The sequence below is a fragment of the Mustela erminea genome, chromosome 12 (assembly GCF_009829155.1).
Source record: "Mustela erminea isolate mMusErm1 chromosome 12, mMusErm1.Pri, whole genome shotgun sequence".
In the NCBI taxonomy this organism is placed as follows: Eukaryota; Metazoa; Chordata; class Mammalia; order Carnivora; family Mustelidae; genus Mustela; species Mustela erminea.
Genome location: NC_045625.1, coordinates 223,612 through 247,933, shown reverse-complemented (window position 1 = coordinate 247,933; position 24,322 = coordinate 223,612). Strand labels below are relative to the sequence as shown.

General features: G+C 55.6%; 1 protein-coding gene across 7 annotated transcripts in view; it reads left to right on the top strand.

The window, feature by feature from the left end:
• Positions 1-9,885, top strand: part of EHMT1 (euchromatic histone lysine methyltransferase 1) — a 137,124-nt gene extending 127,239 nt beyond the window's left edge. For all 7 annotated transcript variants that reach the window (XM_032308389.1, XM_032308388.1, XM_032308387.1 and 4 more), the window contains 3 exons: positions 239-317; positions 8,281-8,456; positions 8,622-9,885. In XM_032308389.1, the coding sequence (XP_032164280.1) occupies positions 239-317; positions 8,281-8,456; positions 8,622-8,799 (433 nt within the window). In that variant the 3' untranslated portion in view covers positions 8,800-9,885. The remainder of the gene's footprint in view (positions 1-238; positions 318-8,280; positions 8,457-8,621) is intronic.
• The last annotated feature ends 14,437 nt before the right edge of the window (positions 9,886-24,322 follow it).

Below are 24,322 nucleotides of genomic sequence, written 5' to 3'. Positions count from 1 at the left end.
GCTGTTTTAAGGTGGTACTGTTCAGTGGCTTTCAGGGAGTGTCATTGTGGATCCTTGGTCCCAGAAGTTTTCTGTGTCGTCCTCTTCTGGGACCTAAAGTTAAACCCCAGCTCGGTCACAGGCGTGTTCTCCAGAACATTTGGCCACATGTTGGGGCCGGGGATGGGCCTGCACCCTGGCTCGTGGTCAGGGGCGAGGGTCCTGCTGTCTGCTCTCAGCTGCGCCCTGCCTCCCACAGGTACGTTGGGGAGCTCATCTCTGACTCGGAAGCTGATGTTCGGGAGGAAGACTCTTACCTCTTTGATCTTGACAACAAGGTAACGCGTTTGGAGGGGTTGGGGTGTAGAGAGCTGGTGGCGGCCATGCGGCGTGGGAGCGGTAAGGAGGCTTGCCCACAGCGGCCCGGTGTCCTCGCCGCCCACCCCGGCGTGCTGGTGCGCTCAGGGCTCGCAGGGTGCCTGCAGTTGGGCCCCCGACCCCGGAGGTCCCCAGGCTTGTGCAGTGAGGAGCCTGCTTCCCTGAGGACGTGAAGCCTGGACGCAGCCCACCAGTCCTCTGAACCCCTGCTGCTCACCAGGGGTTAGAGTCCATGGCTGGCAGAGGGCAGAGGGCTGTGTGTGCACGGCAGCAAACAAATGGGAGCAAGCCTCGGGTGAGGGACAAGGGTCTCACGTGTGTCCTAGCTGCCCTCCTGGTTGGGGGGATAGTAGGTCGGCCCTGGTCTGCACCCGAGGACCCGGGTTTCTGGGGACGTTTGGAGGCCACCTCAGGCCGTCCTCACCCCACTCTCGTGCCTGTCCTGCTCTTAGTCCATGACTTGCCTGTTCAAGAACTTCCAGGAGCACGGTCAAGGTGCAGGTGGGGACCCAGGGCTCTCCTGTAGCCACAGCTGCCAGAGCCTGGAGTAGCTGCCCTTCCCGCCATGCCCCCCGCCCCCCACCCCTGCAGTCAGCTCTCAGAAAGCCACGTCCCCGGGGGAGAGACCTGTGTCCTGGGTGGTCGCAGTGTGCAGGCCCTGATGTCCCCCCCGCAGTCCCCTCTGTGGACCTCCGACCCGGTCTTCTGTCCTTCCTTGTCCTTTGAGCGGTTTGCCCTTCATGGTTTGTGCCAGTGCTCCACAGGTCTTGGGGCGAGTGCCCTCCCGTGGCCTTTGTGTCTCGCAGAGATATTCTCTCTGTGGCTGTTGAGTTCCCGGTGGTGTCTTTTTGTGAACGGAAGCTGCTGTTTTCATTGCCTGTCCCTCCATGCTGTGGGTGTTTGTAGCATCCCAGGTGAAGCCAGGCCTTTCACAGCCGAGACCGTGCGGAGGCACACGTGCGGCCTCTGCAGAACTTACCCTTGGCCCCCACGTGTAGGCTTGTGGTCGTTCTGCTGCAGCATCCAGCTTTACCCCACGCTGATGTCTGGGTGACTCAGGACCGTTGGCTGAGAAGACCGTCCTTCTCCCCACCGCCCCACAGCGCGGCTTTTGTTGGAACACAAGTGTCCTTGTGTGTTGGGGCGCCCCTCTGTCCTATCTGCTGACGCTGTAGTAACCGTCTGACCTGATGTCCTCTTACCTTGGGGTCTGTAGGGCTGTCTTTCTTTTCTTGGTCTTGTTCAGTTTCTGTGTAGGTTTTAGGGTCAGCCGGACAAGTTGTACAACACAGGGCAGCGTTGAACCTGTGACCCACCTCGGGGCCCCTGCGGCACCTGCTTTTCTAGGTGACGAGCATGGTGTCCCCCTCTGCTGGTCATCCCCAGTTGCCCCACTAAGGCTCCGTGCTGCTGTGCGCAATTTTGTAGATCTCCTCTTGGGCTTTTTCATCTGATAGAGTTTTTTTTTTTTTTTCCTAAAGATTTTATTTATTTATTTGACAGACAGAGATCACAAGTAGGCAGAAAGGCAGGCAGAGAGAGGAGGAAGCAGGCTGCCCACTAAATAGAGAGACAGATGCAGGGCTCCATCCCAGGATCCTGGGATCATGACCTGAGCCAAAGCAGAGGCTTTAACCCACTGGGCCTCCCAGGCGCCCCCATCTGATAGGTTTTTGCTGATTTTACTTTAAGGGTCAGTTTTATTGTAAATAATTGATGTTCAGTGAACTTGGAGTGTGTGTGCGTAGTTTTGAGTCTGATCAGTGCCAGGACCAAGACCTGGAGCGCTACCCCTGCCCCATGGTGCCCCCACCCCGGGTGGCCGTGGGGCCGCATCTGTCTCCGCAGCTGGCTTTTCCCAGGGCCAGAGTTTCCCATGAGTGGGGTCAGCGTGTGCTCCACTGCTCTGGCTCCTGCGGTTCCCCCCAGGTGGTGGCAGGTCCTGTGACCCACCAGCGGCCCAGCTGTGTTGTGCCACTGCCTGGGGACAGACCTGGGTGTTCCCGGATTTCGATGTTCAGAGTAAATCTGCAGGGTTTGGTTTCTGTGGGTTTGAGTTTTCATTTCTTATGGGTAATTCCTGGCAGTAGGATTACTGATGTCGGGTGAACGTGTACGTTTAATAACTTTAAAAGAAAAGGGAAACAGTTTCCCAAAGTAGTTGTGTCACTTCAGGTTTCCACCAGCAACAAATGAGAATTTCAAACACTGTAATTTTAATGTGCATTTTCTTGATGATTTTTTAAAAAGATTTTCTTTATTTATTTGACAGAGCAAGGATGGAAACACAAGCAGGGGCAGAGTGGGGGGAGAAGCAGGCTCCTTCCGAGCAGGAAGCCCAGTGCGGCACCCTGGGATCACGTCCTGCGCTGAAGGCAGACGCCCAGTGACTGAGCCACCCAAGCGTCCCTCTTGATGATTTTTTTTTTTTAAAGAATTTACTTTTAAGTCCTCTTCACACCCAGCATGGGGCTCAAACTCAAAACCCTGACATCAGGAGGGCAGGCTCCTACGACTAACCCACTGGGTCCCAGCTTCTTGATGGTCATTGACGTGCGCGTCTCGCCGTGTGCCAGTTGGTCTCCTTCTTTGTTCTTTTGTGCAGGAATTTTGAAAAGTTACTGCCCATTGTTTACTCGGGCTCCGCACCTTCTTCCTGAGTCGTAAGGGTTCTTTGTGTTCCTGATCTGCGACCTTTGTCAGACACGTGTCCTGTGTTTTCTCCCAGCCCGTGCCTCGATGGTTCATTTTCTTAGCAAGGTCTTCCATGGAGCAGAACATTTTCTTCCCGTTTCATGCTTTGCGTCCTACGAATTCTTTGTCTCCCACGAGGTTGTGAAGATTTTTTCCTTTCTCTAGGATTTTCATATTCTTGGCTGCTAGATCTACAGTCCATCTTTTGTGTGGCTCGAGGTAAGGCTCGAGACTCCTCTTTGTCCGTGTGAGTACTCGGTGATTTCAGTGCTGGCTGGCATTGGCTGGAAAAGCCTCTGCTTGGACCGTTGGGAGTAGGTCCGTGCCTGGACTGTGTTTTGTTTCTTTGATTTATTTGCTAACCTCACACTGACCCTGCTGTCTCTTCCCTACTGTCGGTTCAGGGGAAATCTTGGAACCAGGTCATCCCTTTCTAAAGGTCCCTGGAGCTCTCCGGAGTACGCTGGGTTTCCGTACGCATTTAGAACCCGGGTGCGTGTACGAGAGGAGGCCGCTGGGACTTGACTGGGACTCTCCGGTCTGTTGGTCCACTCAGGGGCGCTGGCATCTAACAGTGTCGAGTCTTCTCCACTGGCTGGTGTCTGGGCATGGAGCCAGCCTGCCCCAGCAGACCCCGGACCCTAGTGGGGACGCCGTTCCCGCAGCCCCCCTCTCCTGCTGCCTGTTGCCTGTGGCTGCCCCTGCCCGACTCCCGGCCTTCCTGTCTCCTCTCAGTCCAGCCCTCCAGGCCGTTCCCTCCGCCTGCTTCTCTGGCTCGTTCGTTCTGGCGCGCGATGTACTCTGGAGCTTCCCAGGGTTCACTCCAGCTCAGACCTTGTGTCGCCCATGGCGTAGCCATACCTGTGCCCGTGGTGTCTGTGTGTCTCACCCAGTGTCGAAGACATAGGGAGACTTTCTGGTTCTACCTTCAGAATGCATCTGACCACCTGTTGCCAAGCTGCCTGCCTTTTCCTTGGGCTAGGCTGTCCCCAGGTTTTAGGTCTGTGCTAGGACCCCAGAATCTCCCTGTCCTTGCTGTTCTAGAACCTTCTGAATACCCACCTCCTCCTAGCCGCCTTTGCTTGAATCTGCCCTGGTTAACCAGGTGCCTGCACACACTCAGCTTCTCGGAGTAGGGCAGGTTTGCAAGGGCACGGAGCTCCCTTCCCGTGGCGTTTTTGTCTCAGGAGGGACAAGTAGTTTCTTTATCAGAACTACTTTAGAAGAGCACGTGGCACACACGTCTGAAGACCCAAGCAGCATCGTTCATGGTGGGAAAGATGCGGTGTTTACGTGGCCAGGAACGGATGCCCACCGGGCTGGGCAGCAGTCAGGTCTGGAAGAGCTGCTTGCTCCAAAGATGGGCAGCTCTCCTCTCTCTCTGTGTACCTGTATCCCTTGCCCCCATGGAGTCTCTAAGCTGAGTGTGGTTGGGTGAGGAAAAACTCGGGGTACACCACAGAAAAACAGTTTTACCGAGAGACACCATGCCAGAGGCCAGGGAAAACGCAGGTGGTGTGGGGGGACTGTGGGGCACAGGGACCAGTGGGCAGGGACTCAGCTTTGTGCTCCACGCCTGCGGGGGTGGGGAACCTGCAGCTTGTTCCCCCAACCCTGGCATCAGGGGAGGGCTGTGCATGTCCTGCAGGCTTTGGGCGATGCTGCCGGTAGGGACCCTCGGGGGGTCTCAGGCTGTGGCCTCCCTTGTGGTGGGGTCAGGTCCTGGCATGAGGGCCTGTGATGTCATGTGCTCCTCGCCCTGAGGACACCCCGCCCCTCCGTGCGCCCCTCACACATCCTGCCCAGGTCTAACGGTCTGCCCCGCAGCCACGCTGGCTGCCCTGTGGTCTCTCTGTTAGTTAGGGACAGACCCTGCCTCCAGGATGTCTATTTCTCGCCTCCGTGGACAGTCTCTTGCTTACATCGCGACGGCCCCGCAGGACAGAGGAGAGAAGGCCGCGCTGTCGCGAGCCGGACACGCCACCCGTTAGATCCCGCTTCGTTTCATTGGTTCTTGGGCCAGGAACGTGACGTCACTCAGAAACCTGTCATTTTGTTCCTGAGGAGCCGGCGTGTGCCTGCAGGGGCGCCAACTGTCGTGCCTCACGAGACCGACCTCAGTTTCCCCAGAGTGTGAACAGCTGGTTTGCTGCCTCCTTCTCAGTGCTGCGTCCCATCATTTCTTCTCCCCGAGGGCAGCCCTGCGCCCCTCGCGCTGTCCTGCAGGAGCCTGCATCCGTGTGCATGTGGTCGGGGGCCGCGTCCCCGTCCGCTGTCTCTGCAGACAGCCTGAGGGCGCGGGCGGCCTGGGGTCTGCCTCTCCCAGACCCGGAGTAGGTGAGCCTTGGCTGCCCACCTTCTCCTGATGCCGGGGCCTTCCCTGAGGGGTGTCCCATCTCTCACGTTTCCTAACAGACTCTTACGTTGGAAAGAAGAATCTTCCCCACCCAGATGTGGGCTTTCGAGCAGCCCCTTGCGTACAGGCAAGATCACTCATTCTTGCCACCCGGCGGGGGGGGCGCTCGCAGGAGGAGCTCCTGGTGCTGCAGGGGTCGGGGTCTTGTCCTCTTCCCTCTCACGTTACAGCCCCTGGTTGTTCTGTACTGAGGGCTGCGGCCGGCCGTCGTCCACGCCGGCACCAGAGGAGCCTGTTTGCTCTGGCCTCGCCTTCCTTGGCCTCGTTGTGTCTGGCTCCCTCGTTTGGCTTCAGATGTCTCTGAGCTGCCCTGGGTCCTTGCAGTCAGGACACCAGGGGTCAGAAGTATGGAATGAAAGAATCCTTAAAAACGTGTCCTGTCACTGCTGGGTTGAACGCTGCTGGGGTTTGCGGAAGCCCTTGACTGTGATGCCGCCTCCCGCCTGTCCAGGTCCTGGCTCCTCGCGGGGTCCGTGGTTTCAGAGGGGCCACTAACGTGCTGGCCACAGACACCGCAGCACGGGTGTGCGTGCCGGGTCTTTGCTGAGAATGTGCCCGCTGAGACCACGAGACCCCTGGGCAGCTCCTGGTGTGACAGCTCGTTGGGTGAGTGGGCTCCTAGTCTGACATGCAGGTGTGTGTGTCTTAGTTCATGTCAGATTCTAGAATTCTAGGGGTGCCCAGCTGGCTCAGTCGGCAGAGCGTGAGGCTCGCTGCCTTGGGGCTGTGAGTTCAAGCCCCATGTTGGGGATAGAAAGTGCTTTAGAAATAAATAACAAATTGTAGAATTTTAAAATCTATTTTTTAGTTACATAAAATATTTACGTGCTTTTGAAGTAGAGGTTATCCAGAAAGCTCTGCTCAGGAGAGCCTTGCCTGTTCTGTGACCCCTACAGGTGACCCTTCGTAGGACACCGAGTGTCCATGTGTGTTTCTTACTTCCTTGCCTTTCTTACAGAGAAGGTGGCGCGCCCGTGGCGCAGGGATCACGTATCCTGGGTGTGCACAGGGTTCTCGTTGCTTTGGGGACACTCAGGACCATCTCAGCCTTTGCTGAGACTTGCAGTAGCATCTCCAGGACCCGTCCTGCCCACAAGCCTCTTTGTGGGGCGCTCACCCTCGCCCGCGTCGCGGAGGCTGTGCCCAGCCGTCCCGTGCTGGCTCTGACAGCCGGAGCGGGACAGTTGGACTGAGGAATTGCACTGGACTCTCTCGTGTGTCTCTGAGATGCTCACTGGCAGAGGGACGTGCTTTGTCTCCTGTCGTCAGGGCCGCCCAGAGGGGCCTGCAGCGTCCTCGGCTGCTCGGGCTGCATCTGGGCCGCCTCAGGGCCGGGCGCTGTGGGTTCTACAGAACGTGTCCATCTGCCTGGTCTGTCGCCTTTGTGCCCGTTGCTGTGTGGGCGGCTCCAGCCTCTGACAGACGCCCTGCGGTCTGTCCGACTGGCCGGCCAGGCTCGCATGCGGGCTGTTTCTGTCGAGGTGGAGGCTTCCCCTGCCTGCCCTGGCGTCCCTGGCATCCGTCCTGGCTTGGCTCGGGCCGGGACTCTTGCACACGGTCTGAGCCCCACGGTGCCCGGCAGTCATGGGGTCCGGCTCCTCACGCCTCATTCCGCACAACGGTCTTCGCCGTGTGCCCCACACGGTTGGGCCGCGTGCCCACCAGGGCTGTTCACAGGAGGGGAGCTGCTTCCTGCGTGGGGGCCACCTGCATGTTTAGTCCGTGGCACCCGGAGGCAGAGGCCAAAGGCTTGTGCCACGCGAGTCGTTGTGCAGTTTCTGCCTAGAGGCAGGACTGCTGGGTCAGGAGTGCGTCGCCTTCAGTGTCAGGGGAAGGTTGTCCGAGACAACCCTCCGTCACCATTTTGCCTTTCCTTGACCCCTGAGGGTCCTTTGGCTTCTGGTCAATGCTTTGCCCTCCACAGGGCACACCCCCGGAAGGCCCCCTTCTCCTCGTGGTGTATCTGGCCTTCCCTCCCAGACGTGGCACTCGGTTCCTATGTAATAAGTTCCCACAGATGTAGCCGTGGGGGACGTCTCTGCTCACGGGCTGCACACTGCAAGGGGCAAACCCAGTGTGAGTGGGCTCTCTGCTCAGGGCCCCGGGGCAGGCAGGGTTCTCTCGGGAGACAGGGCTGCAGCCTGTTGAGGGTTGGAGGACTCTGCTCCTTGCGTCCCCGGGCAGATGCCCGCCCCCTTCAGTACCCAGGCCACGCACGTTCCTCACCACATGACCCTTTGGACTTCAGGCCCCCGTGCTCTGGCTTTCTCCAGAGAAGGCTGCTACTTCAAGGGCTCCTGTGGGGAGGTCAGGCCCCCAGCCAACCCCCCTTTCTCACCGTCCGCTCTGGTCCTTTCTGCTCGTAATCACAGGGGTGGCGCTGGGGCAGGGTCCCGGGGCTCCTGAGGTCCTGGTTCCTCTCTGTCCCACTGGGTTCGCAGGACATGGCAGTGTTTCTGTCACATGGCTGTGACCGACCACTCAGCCTCCCTCCCTCTGCCCCACCTGCCCGCACACTCCGCGTCTCCCGGCCACTCCTTGGGATCTGCTCCTCCATCACCAAGTCCCAAAGAGCTGCTCCCCACCTGCTCCCCAACCTCCTGCCACACCCCGTGGTCCCTGCAGCCCTGCCCCCTTCTCGTGATAGTGGTGTCCAAGCGTCCGATGGTCCACGTCGGGCTCACGGTGTGGAGTGGGTGGCATCCCCGCGACCCTGAGGCCTCTTGTGCCTCTGCTCTGGGCCGCGTTTCTGCCTGCGGCCTGCAGATCCACAGGCTCCTGCTGGAGCTCCCCGCTCTCCTTCCCGCCCCCAGGACGGCGAGGTGTACTGCATCGACGCTCGCTTCTACGGGAACGTCAGCCGCTTCATCAACCACCACTGCGAGCCCAACTTGGTGCCCGTGCGTGTGTTCATGTCACACCAGGACCTGCGGTTTCCCAGGATCGCCTTCTTCAGCACCCGCCTGATTGAGGCCGGGGAGCAGCTGGGGTAGGTGCCGCCGTCCCCAGGGGCCGGGTAAGCGTGGGGACCTTCTGTGGTTCTCTGTGTTTCCGCAGCTCTGAGCCGGGACGGACGGCTCTGCTCAGGCTGGGTCCCCCTGCCTCCAAGCGGTGTGGGGCCTGGACGCCGCCCTTAGCTCTGCTCTCTCCCCAGGTTTGACTACGGGGAGCGCTTCTGGGACATCAAAGGCAAGCTGTTCAGCTGCCGATGCGGCTCCCCCAAGTGCCGGCACTCCAGCACAGCCCTGGCGCAGCGGCAGGCCAGCGCCACCCAGGAGGGCCAGGAGAACGGCCTGCCCGACACCAGCTCCTCCACCGCTGACCCCCTCTGAGTGGCAGCCGGCATGGGGCACCGGGCGTCGGTGCTGTGCACACTGCGGTCGGAGAGGAAGGAGAAGTGGATGCCTGAAGGCCCCGACCTGGGGCTGCAGGGCTGCGAGGCCCCAGCGTGGTGGCCCGTGGGCCGGGGGCGGGCACTCGGGAACACTCTGGGATTCCGCGCTGGCGTGACCTTGTGAGTTTCTGATGATGGTTTTGTCGTTTCCACATTTCTCGTTCCCCCTCTACTCCCCTGGTTCCTGTTCCACTGTGGGGCTTGTTGGCCAAGTCCTGTGGGCCCAGATCCCTGCGTGGCACCTGCCGAAGGCGCAGTCAGCTGCGAGCTGCTCCGTGGACCCGCCTGCCCGAGGCCTGCGTGGCAGCTGCCGTCCCGGGTGCTGTGCGGACTCCGTCCCCACCTCGACCTGGGAGAGGTCCAGGCCGAGCCATCACTGACTTTGGAGAAAATGTGGGTTTGCTTTTTAAAGAAGTTCTATATCTAGTCCTATATATCAGACCTCTAATGCATTTCTTTCCGAGGAAGCGGTTTGTTGGGTGCAGGAGGGCCGCAGCCCCCGGAGGACCCCGCACCAGCCCCGCCGGCTCAGCGACGCTGGCGCCTTCTGTTGATTTTTAAACCACATGCTATGATGATGAATAAACTGATTTATTTTCTACCATTATTGAACATTAGGACAAATAAAAAACACAAAACACAGACAACGGTGCTGATTCTGGTGTGGTTTCTACTCACCATGTGAAAATAAACTATCAACTGTATAAAGAGAACAAAGTGATTTTAGAATAAAATGCAGGAAAAAACTTTTTTTAAAATGTTAGTCTTGTCGTGGAATAAATTTGCCGTCACCTTTTGTGTGAGGGCCTGCCAGGTCATCTACTTTTCTAAACACTGTAATTAGTGCAGTGGCGGTGGGGTTTTTGTGCGGCTCTTCTAAAACACTCATGATGCAGTCATGTTTATTTTTTTCTGTTAAAATGTTTTTGACAGTTTTAAGAGCAGTCTTTTGGCTCAGACCATTTCTTGTTCTGTTTTCAATGAAATCAATAAAAAAAGAGAAGTACTTTAAATGAGGTTTTTATTATGGCATCGTTTCACCTGCTTTCTGCAATACACCTGCGTTGCCCGTGGGGCGCTCTAGGGTTCTCGCGCGGCGGGGCCGGAGCCCCTCCATGGACCTGGATGCTCACGCCTTCTTGACCTCGAAGAGCACACCCCATGCCTGCACCCCAAGGCGGAAGACCTGTCTGTGCGGGTCGCTCTGTGCGTGTGTGTGTGTGTGTGCGTATGTGTGTGTGTTCAAGTCTTGGTACGACCAACCCCAGGCATGGAGGCCCAGGTCGTGTTCTGTTCTGGAGGAACAGAACATTGTCTTAGAGCAGCCCCAGGTAAGTCCCCAGAAGTGTGGATCAGATCTGCTTTTGAACGTGGTAAGGCTGGAGGACTTTCTTCCCGCGGCAGGAACCTGCTAGTCCCAAGCGCACGGGCTCTGTGGTCTGTGCAGGGCTGGGCTCCCTCACTGGGTGCCTGCAAGCTTGAGAAGAAATAGCTGAATGCTTGTCTTCTTTATACACAGAGCTCACTCACTCAGACACGTTCAGACGTTTATCTGAAACGGTAGCAGCTCTCTGCGCTTTGTAAGCAGCCCAGGCAGGATGTCCTCCCCCCCCCACCCCCATCCCCCAGGCCCTTGGAAAGGGGACTGCAGGCCTGGGTGTGTGAGAGCATCTGTGACCCAGTGGGACAGAGGTGGGGCTGATCCTACACAAGGCCGATGCCCCTTCTTCCAGGAGGGCTCTGGTTTGGCTCCCCAGGCCTGTTGTCTTTCTCCTCTGGGTAGTGCCTTGGGGCCAGGGCTGTGCTGGGGCAGCGGACCCCTAGGAGGCGGCATCCCAGAGGCAGTGGGTAGGGTGGCAGGGGATCCACATAGAGCTTCAGGCCTTGTGGAACCCACCAGCTCTATGTGGCCCTGCCCCCAGCACCCCTCCTTGGGTTCTGAGCTCATTACCTTGCAGGCAACCAGTGGTGCACCGGGCCAAGTGCACCGGGTGTGCGTGCAACTCTCTGTTAAACTGGGACTCAGTCCAGTTGAAAACTTGAAAACTTGTGTAAACTTATGCGGACTGTGGGGTAAGTGAACCGCCCCCCCAACACCAACAGCGAGTTGCAGAGCCTCTGAAACAAGCCCCCACAGGCCCTGGCTTTGAGGAGCCTGATGTCCATGAGTCGGGCTGCTGAGTCTTATCTGGTCCAGGAGGGCCCTGCGGTGACCACCTCAGCTCCAGCTGCTGATGTCCCTGCCCCAGCCCTGTGGCTGTGGCTGGGGTGGGGGAGGGGCCTGTGCTCCAGCAGGGCGCAGACTGCAGGGGTGGGTGTAGGCCTCGCTCCGAGGTGGGGTGGGCGGGTAAGAGGCCCCCTCTGACTGAGGCCTCCCTGCAGGGGCAGCTGGAAGTGACCACAGTCACCCCGGCTGCCGCACTCATTGCCAGACACAAACCCGCACGTAAGAACTGGAGAGAAACCGGGGAACCCACCAGCAGTGCCCCCTTCTTGGCCTCCCTCACTTGTGTGGACATTTGGCCTGTTTGTGGCCTGTGAGTGACTGCAGTTGTGTCCTCGCTGTTGGCACATGGACGTTTGCAGTCTCTGCTAACAACAGCGGTGCCAGGAGGAAGAGTTCCATGCCCCTTCCTTGTGCGGCCGTTGTCTTAGAGAAGGGGTCAAAGGGCATTCCACAGCAGACATTGCGGAAGCAAACCCCGAAAACCCGCCCCTAAAATGTTTGCCAGCCTTTGTCTCCACCAACAGGGTATGTTTCCCAGGCACACACCCCGCGGTCACGCTCCCTGCTGGCTCCCGTCAGCCAGAGCCAACGACACCTCCGCACAGTAGAGCTCACACCGACCAGCCGGTCTACAGCACAGTCAGCCTCTCCCCTCACGTGGCTCCGTGCAAGATCTCGTGCTCGCGTTTCCCTTACTGGTTTGTATGCCCTGTCTATGCACTAGCTTTGTACCCATACTTAATTTAAGCTTTTTATGTGCTGAAATCTGACCGTGACTTCTGATTATGCACTCTATCTAGAATATCCTCCTCTGCTTCCAAATTATAGAAATATTCTTTCGCACTTTTTCTGGTGTTTTATTTTTCAGTTTAGTTCTTGAATCTAGGTGGGATTTATTTGGTGTGGGGCTGAAATAACTATGTTTAATATTTTAAATATTGGGGTAGTTTATATATGGTGAAGTGCATAGGTTTTATGTGTATAACTCAGTAAATTTTGACAGACACCTTTGCCCGTGTAACCCGTCCCTTAAATAGGACATTCTCATCTGTCACCAGGAAGTATCTTTCTGTTCTTCCCGTCTGGTTCCTGTCCCGAAGAGGCATCTCCTGTTCAGGTTTCTCTCAGCAGAGACGAGGTTTTTCCTTCAGTGGAACTTCGTGCAGACAGGGGTGTCCGTGGATCAGTGTCTCCCAGCTTCCCTTGCTCCGTTTTTGTTGTTGGCTTGCGTCTCTGGTCTGGGGCTGTCATCTGTCAGGCGCCTGCGAGCACTCGGCCGCCGTCAGTTGGGAGGGTTGAGTTTGTCTGTCGGGGAGGACGTCCCGGCGTGCATTCTCCATGGCCGTGCTGCTCCGCACAGGCCTGCGTGAAAGCGCTTCCTATCTGATTTCGCCCGCTCTGGTGGGAGCAGGGTGGCGTCACGGCTTGTATCTGTGTTCCTGGTGACTGCGGCCAAGCCCCTTTCGGACCCATGCTGTCCGTGTGTAGATTTTGGTTTGCAAGGTACGCGGCCTTTTGCATATTTCTTAGTTGGACTCTATGCTGGGAGCAGAGGAGCTGTTTGCGGATTATAGACCGAGTCCTTGGCAGAGGGATGTATTTCGGTGTTTTCGCTTGGTTACTTTATGTTCCTTTTCCTAAGAACAGAAGTTTACAACTTTGGGCAAGTCCAATGTTCCTTTTCTGGGTGGGGAAGTGGGGTGTTCTCCATCCCACTCGAAGGTCGGGAAGGTTATCTGCTGTTCTAAAGCGTCATGGCTTCAGATGTATTTCGGTGTGTGACTCATATTCAGCAAACGCTTGCGGGAAGAAGGAGGTAGTGATCGAGCTACATTCCTGTCTGATGTGGGCCTCCAGCCCTCCTGCCCTTACCTGATTGTTTAGAAGATTGGGAGTCTCCTACTCAAACACTTTGGCTCCTTTGTAGAATGTTAATTGACGTGCACACGTGGACTTCATTTAGGAACTGTTCTGTTGCATTGAGTATTTGCATGTCTCTGTGTTTTTATTACTGTAGCTTCGAGTATCACAATCACAAGTGGTGTAAATGTTCCAAATCGTTCTTATTCTTTTCTTAGTGGTTTTTAAAGATTGATTGATTGATTGATTGATTTATCTGACAGAGATCACAAGCAGAGAGGCAGGCAGAGAGAGAGGGAGAAGCAGGTTCCCCGCTGAGCAGAGAGCCCGATGCAGGCTCAATCCCAGGATCCTGAGATCATGACCTGAGCCGAAATCAGAGGCTTAATGCACTGAGCCACCCAGGTGTCCCCAAATCATTTTTATTCTTAAAGATGATTCTTTAGCTCTTTTAGCTTCCCTGGGACCTCTGTATTGTTTTTTTAAGATTTTTTTATTTGTTTGAGAGAATGAGCAAGAGCATGGGGAGGGGGGAGGGGCAAGGGCAGGAGAGGAGCAGAATCCCTGCTGAGCAGGGAGTCCCAGTTCAGGACCCCAGCCAGAAAGCAGATGCTCAACTGTGAGCCACCCAGGCGCCCAAGGGCCTTTGTTTTTTTTTGTTGTTGTTTTTTTTTTTTGACAGAGATCACAAGTAGGCAGAGAGGCAGGCAGAGAGAGGGCGAAGCTGAGCAGAGAGCATCATGCAGGGCCTGATCCCAGGACTCTGAGATCACTACCTGAGCAAAAGGCAGAGGCTTTAACCTACTGAGCCACCCAGGCGCCCCGGGCCTTTGTATTTTTATGTAAGTTTTAGAAAGAGCATATGCATACTTAATAACAAAAAGCTGGTGGGATTTTTTTTTTAACTTTTTAAAATCAACTTTGTTGAAATGTAATTCACATATCATAAAATGCTCTCATTTTAAGGAATCCATGATTTTTGACGAATGTTTGTGCCCCTATAATTACCACCACAACCAAAGTGTAAAGAACACCTTCATTTCCCCCAAAACTTCCCGTTGCCTCTCTGAAGTCTACCCCACCCTGCTCTGGTCCTATTCTAGAATTTTCTATAGTTGCAACCCTACTGTGTGCACTTTGCTGCCTCACAATTAAAAAATACATGTTAAGCCAAAGACGCCAGGTAGACTTTCACACATACAGGAGAGCTGCAGGACAAAGCCTTGCTTCTCTGAACCGGGTGAGGTTCACCGGCTCGACCCTCCATCGTCCCTGCAAGGATGTTCTCCTGTGTGACCACAGCGGATTGTGCGGCTCTGCTCCCGTAGACCCAGTGCGGCGTTTGCCTTCATCTAGCCCTGCTCACTGGAGCCTGTGGGTCCAGCCTGGCTTTCTTCCGTTCAGTGGTCCTGTCTTCAGTCATCTTCAAGGCGGAATAGTTGTCTCCCTTGTTTTCATGTTCGCGTGTAGAACGCCCTTGGTTTGGACTTGCCCGTATCCTCTGGATTCAAGGAGGTTGTACATCTTTGACAGGAACAACCATGGAGGTGGGACCGAGTTCCCAGCACCTCCCGTCAGGTGGCCCAAAAGTCAGATTTGATCCCCATACAGACAAGGCAGCCTTCAGTGCCCGTGGTGTCTGCCAGTCTCCCCTACTGCAGTCTCCGCTTCCGTGCTGAAATCCATGCCATTGGGGGAAAGCACTGGGGGACTATAGAGGCGCCATCCTTTGCCACAGTTCCGACTTCTCTGTAGGCGTGTGGGCTCACAATCTCCTCTTGTGTGGGTGCTGGAAACGCCAAAGATTGGCCATGGTGGGCACTCTTCCAAGGCTGCCCCTCTCCCTGACATGTCCTGTCCTCCCGGAGCACCTCTGACTTTATGGCCCGTCCAGATGTTCTGCCTCCAACCTGGTAGCAGTCCACTTCCTGGAATTGAAATTCACCAGTTTTGCTACTTATTTTCTCTTTATCTCATCTGTCCTTTGTTCCTTTGTTTCTTTCTTTCTGCTTTCTCCTATATTAAGTGTGTTTTCACAAGCCGTTCTGTCCGCTCCATTGGCTTGGTACCTGCACCCCTTGCTCGTGGTTTACAAATCGTGCCAGGTGTCCCCACATGAATGCACATCCTGCTCAGCACAGCCCACCCTCGTGTGATGTGACCCTGAACTACGTTGTGTATGCCACGTCGTATATCTCACGTGAGAGCCCACGCCCGCTAGTCCCACTGCCCCGTACCTTTGCCGTACTGCCTGACATTGTACTCCCTGTCGCTCGTACCCCAGGACATTGTTACTGTTTTTGCTTTAATTAACCACTTATTATTCTTTTCATTTGTCCACTCATTTTTTCACTGGTTTCTTTTTGTTTCTTGTAACGGTTTCACCGAAACACAGCGGGTGCTTGTCTGACTGTCCTTGGCCTTGTCAGGCTTCACAGACACTGCATGTCTTCCAGGTCGGAGGTCTGCAGCGACCCTGCTCCGGCAGGTGTGTTGGGCTGGCTTGCAGCAGCTTCTGCTCCCCTTCTGCCTCCGTGTCACATTTTGGTAATTCTCACAACACTTCGGAGTTTTTCCCTGCTCTTATATTTGGCAGGTGGTCCGTGGTGGCTGGGGGTGTTGCTGCTGTGCTTGCTGGGGGCGTGTGCAGCATGCCGTGGCAGATAGCAGGCCTCCTCGGTTAGGGTCCTGTGGGCTCTGACTGCCCCGGTGCACAACGGGTCCCCATCTCTGTCCCTTTCTCAGGCCACCCCGTTCCTTGAGACGCAACAGCCCTGAGATGGGGGCCAGTCGGGAGCGGCCCACGATGGCCGCTCAGGTGAAAGGAAGAGCCGCAGGCTCTCCCTTCAGATCCGGAGCGGAAAGCGACCCTGCGGAGGGAGGAAGGCCCACCGGGCTGCTGCTGGGCTCTCACACCAGCCGGCGTCCACACCGTGAACGCAGAGGCCGCTTCCGAGAACGCGGGCGAAGAGAGTGAACCGGCCTTGCTGCAGACGCGGAGGCCGCGCTCGGGGGCAGGGCCAGCCGCAGCCCCTCCCAGAGCGAGGCTCCGGCCCTGCGGTCCGCGCCGGCTGAGGAGAGCCACGGCCGCGGCGCGGCTGGTGGTGGCAAGCGGTGGCTCCCGACGCTGACGGCGCGACGCCGAGTCCCTGACGGCAGGCGGCAGGCAGAAGCCCGGGCTAACCCGCCGGAGCGGCCGGGCTCGTTCACCAGCCCCACTGGCCTCGGCCACAGCCGTCGGTGCCCAGGGAGTGGCGCCGTCGGAGAAGATGCTGCGCAGGGCCGCGGGGCGAGGGAGGGCCGTCGGGGCGAGGGAGGGCCGCGGGCCGCAGGGCTTCCGCGGACGGGCGGGCTCTTGCAGGAGCCGAGCCGGCCGGCGACCGAAGTCGAGGCCGGTGCCCGCGACTTTCCGAAAGTCCCCGGGCCCATGGGGACGGCGCGCCCGCTGCCCGCTGTGGAGGCTGCTGCCCCCAGAGATGGCCTCACGCCACACGTCAGCGGCCCCCGCCCCGGCGCCCCGCGGCCCCGCGGAGGAGCGCGCTCTGCCTCCAGGCCCGCCGGGAGCATCGACTGCGCGAGGCCGCGGTGGCGGCTCCGACGGGGCTGGGCCGGGCAGGCCGGAAGCCTCCCGGACAGGACCCGTCGCTCCGGAGGCCGCACACGTGCCGCGCTCAGGGGAGGAGGCCGGACGCGGGTCTGGGGGAGGCGGGCTCTGAGGGGCTCGGCCCGGCCGGTGTCCCAGCGGCGGGCGCGCCGTCCGCGGGGCTGAGCAGGGCCCGCGGCTGCCGGCGACGGAAGCCCCTCCGAGGAGACGCCGTGAAGGCTGCTGCGGCGACGAAGGGTCGAGAACGTGGCTTCGGGGGCCGTGGAAGCGGCGGCAGGGCCGGGAGCGCGGACTCGGGTTCTCGGGACGTTCCGCCGCGGGTCCGACGCCGCCACTCGGCACCGCCTGCCACGCGGAGGTCGCGGGTGATGGAAGAACCGGCGCGGCGGGCTCCTCTGCGGTCCTCCTCCAGGAAGCTTGCGTGGACCCGGCCTCGGCGCCCGCGCCCCGACCGACGGGGCGAGACCTTCCGCAGCGGGCGGGGCCGGACTCGGCGCAGGCCGGGCTGGGGTCGCTCCTCCTCGGCGAGGTCCTTCCGGACGCAGGCACCTGCGCCGAGTCCCCAGACGGACGCCGTCGCGCACGTGGCGGGCTCGGGGCGGCGCGAACCGAACTCGGCCCCGCGCTCGCCCCACTCGGTCCGCAGGGACGAGCCCTTCGCGGTGGCGCCCGGAGCCCGGCCGTCTGGGTGCCTCTGCCTCTCTGAGCGCCGGGGCTCCGTGTTCTTCCACGTCGTCGACGCCCGTGATTCCGAACGCGTTGACGGACTCGGCTTCCTGCCCCGCGCCGCGCCGCGGGGATTCCGGCTTGGGAGCTCCCACGCGCCCTTCCTCTGCGGCCACGCCCGCCCTCCCGGCCACAACCCCTCCTCCCGGCCACGCCCTCTCCTCCCGGCCACGCCCCCTCCTCCCGGCCACGCCCACCCGCTGGCTCCTCCCGGCGCGTGTCGTGGCCCCTCAGGTTTCCACACGGTGGGAAACGCGCTGTAAACGCGCTGCAGGGCGGGAGCGAGTCAGGAGCCCACTCAGCCCGGCGTCTTCCTCACGGCGAAGCCTCGAGAACATCCACATCTTTCATGTAAAATGAGCCGGTAAAACCCCACCCGCCGTTGCTGGACTCGGCTGGCCCCGCGCTCTCCGCGTGCGGACGCTGTGAGTCGCCAGCGTTCGTGCCGGTGCTGACCGCGGCGGGGACCGGCCCTGACGGGCGGCCGAGCTGCTGTTCCGGACGGTGCCCGCGGCCACGCAGCTCCAGCTGGCAGGGCGCCCCGTGCCCCTGGCGACCCCCTCGGGGGCCTCGGCCGCCGGGCTCTGCCTTACGCCGCTGCGGGTCCCTTCATGGTCCGGCTCGTGCTTCACGGTGGAGCGACGGCGTCTCGCGTTCTCTCCGGTGACCTCAGCGTCTCGCGGCTCTGAACGCGCGTCGTCGGCCCTGGTGTGGCGTGTTCCGGGCGCGCTTCCCCGCCCCGCGCCGGGCTCCCTCAGACGCGCCCTCGTGGCTCTCCTGAGGGAGCTCCAGGGCGTTCCGTTTCTTCCTTGGAGCCGGAGTTCTCGGCCCGCCCCGCTCGAGGGCGACCGCCCTGCCCCTCCGGGGACGTCAGCTTCGGCCCTGCCGGTGTCTTGTGCGGCCGCTTTCTCCTCACGCCCGTGCCTGTTGCGTTTCTTTTCCCTTGGCTCGTCCGGGTAAGCTTCGTTCGCACATTGTCGCGTCCCACCATTTGTCTTTCTAAAACCCGTTTCTCCAGGGACAGGTCCAGAAGCAAACGGACCCCCAGGTGTGACCCTCGGGAGAGACTTCGCTAGGGATCGGGGTGTTCTCGCGGGGCCACTCCGGCCTCCGGGGGCGTTTGCTAGATCCGGAAACACGGGGACCGCGGCCAAGTCCTCGGAGGTTGGCCGGCCTTGGACGAGGCTGCCCCAAGTCGCCGACCACAGAGAGGACAGCAGCCCCGCCACAAAGGGCTCCTGCCCCGAAATGTCAGGGCGTCCCCTTGGACCCACCCGGCGATGGGGAAGAAAAGGGGGCGGTGGGGAAGCGCAGCGGGAGTCCAGGGTCCCCAGCCAGGCAGTGAGGGCCGGAGGGAGGCCGCTGGCCACATCCCCCAGGCTGTTCGGGCAGCCGGGATTTTGAGAGTGACAGGGAGAGTGATGTGGTAGCCACTGCGCCTTGGGGAAGGGCTCTGGCTGCTGAGCAGAAGGGACGGGGCCCAGCCCCGCACGCGGGCGGGGCAGAGGAGGAGGAGGGACAGGGAGCACCTCCGCGGCCGGGTCGGCCGGACAGGGCAGCGTGCTGGGCACGGGGTGGGAAGGATCTTCAGCAAGCAGGTCCGCCGTCTGGCAGCGGCGCGTCACAGCTCAGGACCGCAGGGAGGAGCACAGACCTCGCTCTCTTCCTCATGGGCTCCCCTTCCAGCCGGGCGAGCCGGGGCAAGAGTCGCAGATAGATAATCCAGCAGAACGAGCGGACGCCGTGCTGGCCAAGCAGCTGTTCTGCAGCCGCTGCTGGACCGGAGGTGTGGACTGGTTGTCCAGGCAGGGGCAGCGTGAGCCCACGTGCGGCCTCGCCAACGGCGAGCCTGGCGGCTGAGCGGCAGCCACAAGAGAGCCCCGGGAGCGGCGCAGGGAAGGCAGTGACTCTGTTAGAGTCCCAGTCTGAACAGGTGTTTTGGCTGCAGAAAGGCGACAAGACAGGGCCACAGTGTTGCTACACCACAGCCCTGGTCCAGCAGGTGGGAAGGTGGCCACACCGAAGAAAGCAGATGGAAGGGGCCTGATGGCTTTGCTTTTTAAAATTACTTGCATTTTTGGGGGCGCCTGGGTGGCTCAGCGGGTTGAGCCTCTGCCTTCAGCTCGGGTCATGATCTCGGGGTCCTGGGTTCGAGTCCCGCATCGGGCTCTCTGCTCAGCGGGGAGCCTGCTTCCTCCTCTCTCTCTGCCTGCGTCTCTGCCTCCTTATGATCTCTGTCTGTCAAATAAATAAAATAAAATCTTTAAAAAAAAATAAAATTACTTGCATTTTTTATTTAAAAGCTTTTATTAAGGTAAAATTCCCTAACAATTTCACCATTTTAACCATACTGAAATGTGATGTTTAATAAATTCACAATAAAATACAATCATCACCAGTATCTAATTTCAGAAAAACTTCACCATTTTAACCATACTGAAATGTGATGTTTAATAAATTCACAATAAAATACAATCATCACCAGTATCTAATTTCAGAAAAACTTCATCATTCCAAAAAGAAACCCCACACCTATCATCAAGCCCTCTCCATTGGCCCCTCCCCCACTGGCACCCACTAAGCTCCTTTCTGTCCCTACAGATTTCCCTACTCTGGAAACATTCCATAGAATAGAATCATGTGACAGGGGCTTCTTATATCTGGCTTCTTTCAGTTAGCATGATATTTTCGGAGTTCATTCATGATGCAAATGGGATTAAATGTGCAAGGATTTTATTAGATGGTATTAGGTGACAAAAGATACTATTCCTGGAAATAAATTGAGAGGTGGGGGGACTGGGGGGAGCGATCTGACAGTTGCAGCTCTGACTCCCAGTGACAAGAGTGACAGAAGGCTGGGAGTCACTGATCATCTGACTGGCTCAGTAAACCCAGCATGGAGTCCTCCACCCGAAGAAGCGTGGCCACCGCACCAAGGCCGTGACAGATTTGAGCATATCGGCTGAGCCCCTTGTGAATCGTGTTTCTTGCAGTTTGAGGATTCCTGTTTTCATGGCAACCACAACTGTTTAAAATAATAGTAATAATGTCCTGTGTCTGTTTCTTTTAAGAAAGGCCGAAAATTAATTGCTAATCATCCACTGGAAGAATTGAATAAGCCCAAAGCAAAGGAGAGAAGAGGAAATATAAAGAAGAGAAAGTAATGAAACAGAAGAACACACACATGATGGGGGCAATAAGTAAAGCCAAAAATTGGTTCTTTGACAAGATTAATAAAAATAGCAAACCTCTGGAAAGATTGAGAGCGGGAGAGAGGAAAATTCATAAGTAATAATAGGGACTTAAAAGCAAACACAGCCACAGGAACAACATAGATAAAAAGGATGATATGAAGAACTTTGGGCTAGTACAGTTCTAGAAAAATAGAGCTGAATCAAACTGACCCAAGAGGAGATAGAAAACCTGAACACTCATAACCTTTAAAGATAGAGGATCAGTAATTAAAATCACAAAGAAGGGGCGCCTGAGTGGCTCAGTGTGTTAAGCCTCAGCCGTTGACTCAGGTCATGATCCCAGGGTCCTGGGATGGAGCTCCGCATTGGGCTCTCTGCTCAGCAGGGAGCCTGCTTCCCCCTCTTCCCCTGCCTCTCTGCCTACTTGTGATCTCTCTCTGTCAAATAAATAAATAAAATCTTAAAAAATAAAATCACAAGACATCATCCCGAGCCATTGAGCTCCACTGAATTTTCAAAATACAAACTCTCTAAAGAAATGCTCCCCAACTCAAAGGACAGCATAACCTTGATACCAGACTCTGGTAGGAATGGGGGCAAGAGGGAAACTGCAGGGTGATGTCGTTCAGAGACCAGCGGTGGAAACTCCAGACCAGTTGTTAGTAAACCAAATCTCACTAGCGCTTCAAGACAATAATCAGCCACGACCAAGTCTGATCTACCCTGGGACGGAGAGGGTGGTTTCCCTCCAGGAAATCAATTACTGTGAGCCACCATCTCAGCATACAGGAGAAAACTCAGAGGACTGTGCTAACGCAGAAAGGCATTTGGTAAGATTCATCTATTCATAATAAAACTCCTTGAAATTAAGACTAGAGGAGAATTTCCTGATCTGGTGAAGGCACCTACTTTTCATAAGGGACTTAGCAAACATGCTTCCTGGTGAAAGGTTGAGAGTATTTTAAGATGGGGAATGAGCCAGTGTGCCCACTGTCACATTTTGGGACATCATTGTACCAGCTGGCACGGGAAGATAAGAAAAAGAAACACAAGATACAAGAATTGGAAAAGGAGAAATGAACTTATTTTTTCAATTTTATATACATAGAAAATAAATCTAACAATAAATGTTTAGAATTAAGCAGAAAACTTAGCAATGTTGCTTATACAAAGAAAGCTGCTTTTCCAAATATGAGCAACAGAAAATGTGACTTTAAAAATGGAATCTTTTATTATAGCATAAAAATGTAAAGCACAGCAGAATAAAGCTCATATAAATGCAGGACCTAATTTATGGAGAAAATGATAAAGCTTTTTGAAATAACTAAAGACCATTCAGATAAATGAAGATATGTATTTTGCTCATGCATTGAGAGTCTCAGTATCACAAAGATGTTTATTTTCCCTAAACTGATCCTTTTACTTGTTTTTTCTAAGTGCAAGAAGGAAAGGAGTTGGGGAGTGGGAGGGACAGAGGAGAGGGAGAAGCCCAAGCAGACCCATGTCCATCGTGGAGCCCCATGTGTGCTTGCGTCTCGTGATCCTGAGCTCATGACCTGAACCAAAATCAAAAGTCGGACACAACCCTCTGTGCCACCCAGGCACTCCCCCCACCAATACTGATCTTTTGAGTTTATGCAATTCCCGCCAAAAGCCCATTGTGTGTGTTTGTATACACTGACAAGTTTGATTCTAAAAATTACATAGACAAAAGAGTAGCAAGAATAGCAAAAATTCTCCTGCAGGAGAAAACCCAGGTAGGTTTTATACATTAAACAGTATGGTGCTGGCCCAGAGACAGAGCCATCATGCGAGGGGAACTGAGAACCCGAGGGTCAGACCCACAGGTACACACAACTCTGCTACAGGAAGAAGCTGGCTTTGAAGGGGGGAAAGAGTGCCTTTCAACTAATGGTGTTCTGACAATTCAATTATATAAAAGAATTAAAGTAGATTCCTTCCTTACAGCACACAGAAAGATCAGTTGAATGTGGTTTAAAATGCAAGAAGCAAATGTATAAATTTTAGGAAAGAATATAGGAGAGCGTACTCTTAACATTCTAAAATAACATTCCAAGAGAGTATCTTCACAACAGAAAATTGAGGAAGAATTTCTTATGATTCAAAAATCCCAAAACATAAAGGAAAAACTGGGTAGATTTAGGTTACATCATAACGAGCACATCTGTATCATGAATGAGAGAAGGCTTTCCAACACTTACACCTGACAAGCTCATACAAGAACATGGAAGGACTTTGACAAGTCAATACGGAGAAAGGTGACCTCATCGAAGATGAAGATTTGAAGGGTGTTTGATCACGGGGAGTTGTGGATGCGTGATGAATACAGGAGAAGCTGCCCGACTGTATGGGTAACCAAGGAAATGCAGGGTAAAAGCTGTAGTGAGATACTGGAAATGCCCACTGGATAGACATGTTGTCCTGATAATATCAGAGTGTTGGGGGGATGCTGAAGGAGCATCAGTCATACCCTCTGGGTACTAATCTAGGGGTACCCAATGAGGCTGATCCTGTCCCATGGCTTCACAATGCCTCTCCTCGATTTGGGTCTCCCGGAGCTTCTTGTCCATATACCAGGAGAACTATACTAGATGTTTATCGGAGAATTCCTTGAAATAGTAGAAAACATAATGGAGATGTAGACACAGCGTGTCTACATCAAAGGAAAATGGACAAATTGTACAACAGACTAATATATGTGAAACAACAGATGACTCACAGCTCTGTGGAATGACAGCAGAGTATCGAGTGGGAATAGAGTCGCGGAGGGTGTGTGTACAGCTCAGCTTTATCAGCAGCATGGAGAGCGATACAGAGGCTGTGCAGGGACATGGGGGGAGAGAAGCGTTAGCATGAAGTCCAGCAAGCAGTGGCCTCTGTGGGAAGCACAAGTCGGCGGGCATACAGGGGCTTCCTGGGGTATCCTGGGTCTATTTTCTAAGCTGGTTGGTGGGTTATTTCAACCTTATGCATATTTTATCATTTGCATGTACTTCTTGTTTGATTTTAAAAAGTAAATAGAGGGACGCCCGGGTGGCTTAGTTGGTTAAGCCGCTGCCTTCAGCTCAGGTCATGATCCCAGGGTCCTGGGATCGAGTCCTGCATTGGGCTCCTTGCTTGGGTGGGAAGCCTGCTTCTCTCTCTGCCTCTGCCTGCCTCTCTGCCTGCTTGTGTGTGTGATCTCTCTCTCTCCTTCTGACAAATAAATAAATAAAATCTTTAAAAAAAAGTAGCAATATGGGGACAATTGGGAAGGGTGCCAAGAGCAGGTGGAGGCATGTAAAATCATCAAAATTTAGTGGGGGCACTAAATCAGAAAGGGGTGTCCCCGTGTTTGAATACTGAGAGGTACAGATAAGTTGGAGGTGCAGGAATCTTGGCTTCTTGTTCTATTTACCTTTATTACTTAAGAAAATATTAATTCATACAAAAACAAATAAAATTCCTCTTAGTTCCCCCTTCTCCAGTCCCCATATGGGAACCCAACACATACAGGTGTCTAGAAGGGGGTCCTCTCATGTACATTCACATCAAAACCACGAGACACTTAGGAATAAATTTAACCAAGGAGATGAAAGATCTGTACATTAAAAACTATAGGATATTGAAGAAGATGCAAATAAATGAAAAGACCCCCCCACTGTGCACATAGACACAGACACACACACACACACACACACCCCCTGTGTTCATGGATCAGAAGAGTCAATATTGTCAAAATGTCCATTCTAACCAAAGCCATCTGTAAATTAAATGCAATTTCTATCAAAATTCCAATGACATTTTTCATAGACATAGATAAAATAATCTGGGATGCCTAGGGGTCTCA